The sequence below is a fragment of the Nestor notabilis genome, unplaced genomic scaffold (genome assembly GCF_000696875.1).
Source record: "Nestor notabilis isolate BGI_N333 unplaced genomic scaffold, ASM69687v1 scaffold303, whole genome shotgun sequence".
Taxonomy (NCBI): Eukaryota; Metazoa; Chordata; class Aves; order Psittaciformes; family Psittacidae; genus Nestor; species Nestor notabilis.
The window spans coordinates 53186-61396 of NW_009922141.1; the positions used below are offsets into that span (position 1 = coordinate 53186).

The 8211-nt window shown below is 45.4% G+C and overlaps 1 protein-coding gene across 1 annotated transcript in view; it reads left to right on the plus strand.

The window, feature by feature from the left end:
- The window catches only part of CD247 (CD247 molecule), a 48549-nt gene that overhangs the window by 37939 nt on the left and 2399 nt on the right, over positions 1-8211 (plus strand). Inside the window, exons 2-6 of the mRNA XM_010011466.1 lie at positions 3904-4010; positions 4932-4985; positions 6354-6437; positions 7107-7142; positions 8099-8155. Coding sequence (XP_010009768.1) covers positions 3904-4010; positions 4932-4985; positions 6354-6437; positions 7107-7142; positions 8099-8155 — 338 coding nt within the window. The remainder of the gene's footprint in view (positions 1-3903; positions 4011-4931; positions 4986-6353; positions 6438-7106; positions 7143-8098; positions 8156-8211) is intronic.

Below are 8211 nucleotides of genomic sequence, written 5' to 3' on the forward strand. Positions count from 1 at the left end.
AAACTTTCCACAGCTTTTCCTGTACAAATTCCTTTAGAAAAGAAAATAAAATAAATTACCTAATGCTGTAGGTTGCATAATTTGTTTCTGGTTTTCCTTAACATCCTGGTGGTATATGAGGAAACGTTCCCACTGTGCAGCAGGGAGATCTAACTGTGCAGCTACTTCCATAAGAGCACATGGTGAGCAGGAGTAAATGCAAACGTTCCAATTGTTATTCCTCAGGAGCTTGCTTCCCTCCTGAGCAAGAGCACTACTTTGACCTCATCCTTAAGCCCTTGTGTATTTGCACACTTGGATGTTGACTTGTGGCTTCACTCCTTTTTGATGCCTGGAGAGAGAGGAATGCTGTTTGCCCAAGCCACATTTAAGCAGTAAGCCTGACATCATTTACCATGCAATGTAACTGTCTTCTCTGCTGGCCTGTGACTTGACCTTAGCTGTGCCACTTGCCTGTACTTGGACATCTTGCTTTAAAACCCTGCTGTACTTTACTGGACTGCTGAAATTTGGACTGGTAAAGCACTGGTATATGGAAAGACATCATGCAACTCCCAGTAGGCACTGGGTAATCTGTAAGGTTAACAGAGTGGGACTTATCAGTGAAATGGTCATTATCTGTGCTTTTCTCTGCCGAGTGTGACTGCCCCTCATGCCTCCTGGCTCTGCCCAGCTCCCAGCATCAGCCCATCATAGAACCATAGAATGGTTAGGGTTGGAAAGGACCATCAACTGCAGCAGTGCAGCCTTGGCCTTGGTCCCCCATACTGCAGCTCAGGGCTGATGAGGGGCAGGAATTGTGTTTGGTGGTGCCTGAGGGACTGGCCTTCTGCCTGAGTGTGTTGTGCAAATGCTGAAGAGGCAGTAACCTCTCCTCTAGCAATTTAAAACCCTAAACCGATCCTGTTCATAAGAATGAATGTTACCTGTTTTTAACTGTTATAACTGCCACTTGTTCATTATGCTTCATATCTCTTTGTCATTTGTTTCAATAGGTCTTGAATCTTTTGTCTTTTTCTCTTTCCCACTTTCTAACCGAGAAAACTGTTGCAAAGGTTATTATTGAGAAAGTTCTTTGCATCTTCTTTTTTTTTCTTTTTAAGAATACAGAAACTAAACGTACGAAGGAAGGAAAAGACATAAAGTAATTAGTTTTCTTGGTTTGATTCTAAACACTGGACTTTATCATTGTCTCAAAACATGTATCTTCAGGAACTACTGCAGCCAGACTATGTCTAGCAGGATTTCCCTCACTGAACAGTTTTAATCCATCACCTGGGGTACGGGAGGCCAGGCTGCCCCAGATAAGCACCCCCTTAGGCACTTGGGTGGCTCTGCAGAGTCAGCCAAGGTTAACCACAGCTCACATGGAGCTACAGCTGAGTCCCTGCACTCTTGTCTTCTCCTACATATACCTCTATGTCTCCTTGAGCCCCTCCTGGTCTGGGGAGTTTATTTGTTCTGGAGAAATACTGGACTTGAGATGACGGTGTGAATGTGCTCTGCTTTGGTACAGGAAGAGGGGGTCAGGGCCAGGATCCCCAAAGCTTTCCTCAGCAGCATCTCAGATACCCCCAGGCTCTCTGGCTCTGTGTGAAGCTGCTCACCTTCCTTACATGGCTTTTCTGCTTCCGGGCACATGCAGCTCGAGGCCAGGCTGCCGCACTGTGCGAAAGCAGCTTAATTACTGCTAGAAACAGATTGCCTCTGGATGCTCTGCAGCTGTATTTCCCCAGTGCTGCATTTTAGCTACCAAACCTAAAGCAATTCAAACTGGTTTCGTGTTGAACCAGCTCTGGTGCAAAATACTGTCCTGTGATCATTCAAAAGAGAAACTCGAGGAAGCTAATCTCAGCTTGTTGGTTTAACACACAGTATTGGGCAAGTAACTTAATCTCTATCTTCATTTACCCCAGATATATAAGAGGTTTTATAATCCTGAAAAAAAATGTAGTGAAGGTTATTGTTTATAAAATATTTTGAACCTTCTTTTTAAAATCATAGAAACAGAGAGGAAGAAGGAAAATCATCTAGGATCTTAATTTATTTCTGTGGATTTGTTTCTAAACATATGATTTAAAAACACAAAAGGAATGCGAGCTCATGGCTGAGCCAAGCAAACAAATCTCCTGGTTGGGAATTACTTTTTTCTGTCTGTGTTAGGCTCTCGGTGGGAACAGTGATTGTATCATCATCTGCTTGAGAATTTACAAACACACAGGCATGGCTTTTCAGTCGTGCTTCATATAAATCGTGCTCTTGGGCGGTGTGACAGGCCATCAGCATTAACTTCAGTTCTGTGCAGGAGGCTTCCTCACAGTGCTGAGTGCTTGAATGTCACCCACAAGATCCTGCCAATGACGGGGCAGGGAGAAACCCCAGCACACAGAATGGTCCTGTTCTCAGCACTGGGGTAACTCAGCACCATGCACTGTGCTGGGTGGTTCAACTATACTCCATCACTGTGGTTAGTAAGAATTGCCATACTCCATTCACCTTAGGAAGGAGATGAATCCTACCAGTTCTTTTCAACTTACCTTCATCGAAGGGCTTTGCAGGCTCTTGATCATCCTTGTCTTTATCTTTATCTTTTGAACTCCCTTCAGTTCTTTGTACAAAGCACATCCCAGATTAATTTTTAAGTGATTTTTTTTTTTTAATTTTAATAACTCTGCAATACAGCTTTTCCTTTGGGGATGGGCCTAGAAGTGCATATTGGATCTATAGTTATTTAGGCTGCTTGACCTAATTGCTTCAATTTTTCTTTTAGTGACACTTAGGAACTCACTACATGTTTATGAACTGAAATGCCAGTTACATCAGTTTCAGCTGCTGGAGACCAACAGTATTACTGTGCCCTGCTATATATGTTAGGGTATAAACACATGCAGTGTTAACTAGGAAATGAACATCAACATCTTCCATTTAACAGTTTTATGGAGCTCTCAATTACGGTAACAGTAGATTTTCCTCCCTCAGAAAAGTTTTAATACTTATCTTAAAACCAAAAAATGAGTAATCTTTTAGGGGCAACCCATCCAACAAGAGGCAGCCAGCTGTGGTTCCTGTGCAGGGAATTCAGGTTTAAAACCTTCCTCTCAAACTGAAAGCACATCAGAGTGACTCATGGGTGTTCATGGATGTGTCCTGACATCTGGGGTTAAATGTCTTTCTCCTGGCCATGGTTCTCTTTGCAGGATTAATGGTCTCCAGCATCCCCAAACCAAGAGAACCCTCACAGAGAAGACCGTGCAGGTTTATAGTTACAGTATATAACCTGAGCTACAGAGATGCATCTAAAATTCCTCTTCTGAATAGGGTAGTGATTTCGGGCTAGCTCTCCAGCCAACTATGGTTGGCTCTTTTTACATTTAACACAACATTTTGCCCTAAGGAGACTTTCACTAAATTTTTGTCCAAACAGACACACTTTCTCACACACGCAAGTTTTTCTTGATGAAGGAATCCCTAACCAGGACCAGTAATGAATCCCTGCAGGAGATGCTGCTGGGTTTCCCCAAAAACAAATGCTTTGTGTGAGGCTTTCTTGCAGTGACCTTGGTTATCTCCATGCAGGCTCTGCGACTGGGAAACCCAGAGTAGAACGTCCTGCATTGGTTGAAGGAGGTCACGAGCATTTCTTTCCTTGGAGATACTCCAACTCAGCTGGCTGAGGTCCTGGACAGCCTGTTTAGAGGGAGGGTTGGACCTGCAGTGGTCCCTTCTGACCTAATCAATCCTATGGCTCTGAGACAGATTTGCACCTCCTTTGCAAATGCACACTTTTGCCCTCATACCAGCTATGTTTTGATGAAGCACTTCTACGTTCTACTTAATTGTGCTGTCAAGCACCCAGTGGTACAGGCAGCCTTGTTTGTTGACGTATCTGATGTCTCTGCACAGATGCTGTACAAGTTCTCGGGCTCACAGACCCAAGACTCTGCTACTTACTGGATGGATTCCTCTTCATTTACGCAGTTGTCATAACAGCCCTGTTTGTGAAGGCAAAGGTGAGCCTATCCAAACATTGATGCCTTTGGCTTTGATGGTGTAAACAACCAAAAGGTTGGGCTGAGGGGGTGGAGAGGAAGCATGTCTTTCAGATTAAGATGTTTTTAAAATCTACTTTCTCTTTATTTTTTATCTTTCTCCCTTTTCTGGGGCCAACCTGAGCGACCTGGGGGAGTTCTTCCATGAGGTTCGTGAAGGGTGGGGAAGACAGTATGTGAGAGTGTTTTGATACTATGGTTATAGTATGGATGAAGACAGAGATTCTGGACGTTGTACCTGGGAAATGCCTGATTAAGAGTGATGTTGTGTCTTCTGCTGCTTTGTCATTGGAAAGAGAGGAGGGAATACACAGCAAATTCAGGACAAATGCCAAAGTTGTGAAGGATGTATTAAAATGTCTCAAAAAATTAGACATCTTTGATAGCATGAGCATGATGATGCAACTGATACAATCATAACAACCACAGGAGAGGAGTCAGGGGGACAGGATGGACACAATTTGATGGGCTGCTGTTACCATCAACGTCAACAATAGCTGTTCTGCATCTAGGGAGACAGTGGCTTTAGTGCGCTTCCACAGAAGATAACATGACATGATGGAGATATCTATGTTTCCAGACATGTAAATGCTCTGGGACCTCTGCTAATCGTAAGGCAGAAGCTGTCCCACCAAAGGCTTGGGGGCAATAATGGCACTTTCACGGGGAAAGGGGTGGAGTAAGTAACATGTAATTACTAGAAATATGCTTTTAAAAAACAAAGTCTAGTTCATCCTATGCCTAAATACAAACCTGGCTAAAAGCTAGGGTGGCTGCTTATGGGTTGCCCTGTTTCTGATGAGAGTAACTTGTAGGAGAGAGGGTATGAAAGGACTGAATGGAGCCACTGTCTCTCTGCTCATAGTATGCTTTCTCTTCCAGCTGAGCCAGGCCTCTGAACACCAGCTGCCACCAGGCCAGGATGATGTGTATAATGTAAGTAGTTACTGATTGGTTTCAAGTCTGGTACCCAGACAGACTTTGGGGGGCACTCACAGGGAGTGAGTTGCCTGTGGATCTGATGACCCAGCTAATGAAAGCGCTATACCCAGGTGTGCAGCACAGCAGTTGCAAGGAGGAAAGATAAAACCCGACAAGGGCAGCTGTTGTCACTTACCTGGCTAGAGGCTAGATAAGTACATGGGTTGTAGGTTCCTGATTTGATCCACTGAGCTGAAAGCATACCAGGAACCCAGACCATTTCAGAGGCAGTGCTTGGTGTGCTGCGCTGTGCAATGCACCTGAGAGGGCTGAGTGTGTGCAGCCACCAGAGTGTTATACGTGATGTGCACACCCCAGTTTCTCACCTGGCCCCCTGCAGCTGGCTTGCAGCTCTGTTCCTCAGGCAAGTCAGAGGTGTTGCCAGTGTTTGATGTGGGCTGGAGAACAGGCAAATGGCCAGGAATGCTTTGTTGCTGACTTCATGCAACCGTAGCTTGTGTGATGAAGCGTGCGGAGCCTGAGTCACCACAGCCCAGCTGTCCCCATTCTGAGCTTTCCTGTTGCCCTGCCCAGAGACCTGTTCTACCAGGTCATACCCGAGTCATACCTCATACGCTGTGCCCTGATCATAGCCAGCATCAGATGGCTTTTTAGGCAGTGAAAGAGGACAGAGACAATGTCTTGAATGTCTTTCCTAGCTAAATTGCTCACTCATGGCAGCATTAAACTCTGCTTTTTTTGCTATGTTTAGTTGTCTTGTGATTTTAATTTTTTTCTCTCACGCTTTTGCCCATAGCCACATCCTGTGATGAGTTCTACAGTTTAACTGTGTAATGTATGAACACTAATGTGTGTGTTTTTTTTCAGTTTAAGAAGTGTCGCCTGTCCCCTTTTCAGCAGCACTTTGTCAGGTGTATTATTCTGACCTGAAAGCTCTCCTTTGCCCTCTTCTAAGCTAATTTTTCCCAGCTAAGAAATGTGTTGGGCGTAAAATACCTGTAGCTTATTGTCACAAATTTACACGAGCTTCTTTGCTCGTGCCTCTTCACTCACCAGCAGCAGAGAAAGCATCAACGTCGGTGTCCTCCCCCTTGCGTGCTCTCATTTTCAACTCATTTCTCCTTAAGAAAGATTCTTGAGGCAATGGCTTGTGCTTTATGCTGCACAGACCACTCACTGCCATGGCTAAGTCAGAGACATTTTTTGTTGACAATTGCATTAAGGCATAAAAAGAATTCGTAGCTCATTATGTACTTGTGAAGTTGGACACCAGACAGTGTTCCCTTCTTTTCTTGTGTTAAGTCAGGACCTGTTTTCTCATGTTCACCATGTCTATCACTGCTTCTTCCTTTCTTGTTTCAGAAACTGTCTCGCGGGCACAGAGATGAATATGATGTTCTGGGGGCAAAGCGAGGTGCAGACCCTGAGCTGGGCGGGAGACACCAGGTAACTTCCTCCCACAAAGGCACCTTTTTAGGCTGGTTCCTTCCTTCTCACACCTAACGCTGCTCAGACACGCAGGCAGTGATGCCTTCCCGGAGAGCGGATGGCAAAATCCGTGTAGTAACTAACTCCGGGGCTGGCAGCGTGATGGGGACAGGAGTAAACCTTCCTCCTCCCCTTTGCTCTTCACCCCTTGCACCCCTGTCACTTTGCTGAGCGCTTGCAGCCACCCAGAGTAGGAAGTGCCACCCGGCCTCGGGGCGGATGTGGAGCAGGGCAGGCAGCAGTGGGTGTTTCATGAGAGCTCACTGCACGTGATGCCACCAAACAAGTGCCACTGGAGTAGTACAAGCAGCCAAAGCAACTGTGTCTTCTGCAGAGCCCAACCGTTTCAAAGGAAAAGGGAGGGGAAACCTGCATCAGTGTGTAGGGCTTGCCTGCAGGTGGCAGCTCTTCGGCTTGGGCAGAGAAACACCAAGTTTTATCAATTATTTTAACAATATTAATTTTGCAGAGCTTAGGGGTGGAGGCAGGATGGGCTGTAATGTGCACAGCCTGGCCACAGAGCTCTAGCTGTGCCTTTGAACAAATGCACAGGCACATATGAAGGGGGGGGGGGGGGATGCTGGTGCTACTGCAACATGTGAGCAACTTTCTTCTTTTGTTTTACAGCAGAGAAGAAAGAACCCTCAGGACACTGTCTACACCGTGAGTAGAGAGAGCTGTAGGGAGAGGAGAGGGAAGGGTGGCTGGAAATAGGAGTTTCTATTTCACAGGAGACTATTTTCCCCTTACCCAATTTCAGCTTTGGTTCAAACTTAGCAGCTGCTTTCAAAGACTTCTCTTCCCTTCTACTCCCCCTTTCTGCTAGAAAAATTTGTTTCACTTCTCCGTGAGAAGACAAAAACATTGAATTTGGAACAAGATACCTGCTGATCCCTTTGTGCTGGCCATTAGTGCCTAACCAACCTTCATCCCATGGGACTGATGCAGCTTGTTCTCCAGCCCCTCTGGCTGCTCTCTGACAAAGGCCAAATCCCAGTGTATCTAAGAGTGGCTGCTTAGGAACCTCTTGATATAATCAATTTTACTCTAGCTAAATTAGTGGTCTGTGCTCCAAAGGAGCACAAATGCTAATACTTATGTCTTAATTTGGGCCTTTCTGGGTGTTTGGTGCTTGCTTCATCATTACTGAATCAGCCGCTCTGATCACAGCTCGTCACAAACATTTGGGGACTGCTTTGCCAGATGAAGAAAGGAAAAGCTCCCCTTTCTTAACCTTCAGCCTGCAGTGTTAGATTTCCCTTTTCCCTAGGCCTGAGCTGCATGTTCGTGTTTGTCCCCTAAAAAAATACTGCTTAAAACTTTTCTTTGGAGAGCTCTGACTGCAGTACCTGGTGCCAGTCTAGATAAATGACTCGGTGGAGTTATATTCACTTTGGTATTTGGAGATGAAGTGGTATCGATATGCTAAGCAGATGTGATTGTGTGTAGCGTCTATACAAATGCACGTCAGTCAAATCCTGCCACTGTCCCTTCTCTGGAATATAGTGAAGTTTTGAAGGCAAAGGCAGCCCCAGAAGCACAGGTGTGGTGTGCAGTCACCAGCAGCTGGTTTGGTTTTTCTCATAACATGCTGACTCTTCCCCCTTCTCTGTTTGCAGTCACTGCAGAAGGACAAGATGGGTGAGGCATACAGTGAAATTGGAATGAAGGGTGAGGTAAGTCCTACTTTCCTTCCTGATGAAAGATTGGGATGAAAAATTCTTCATTCCTG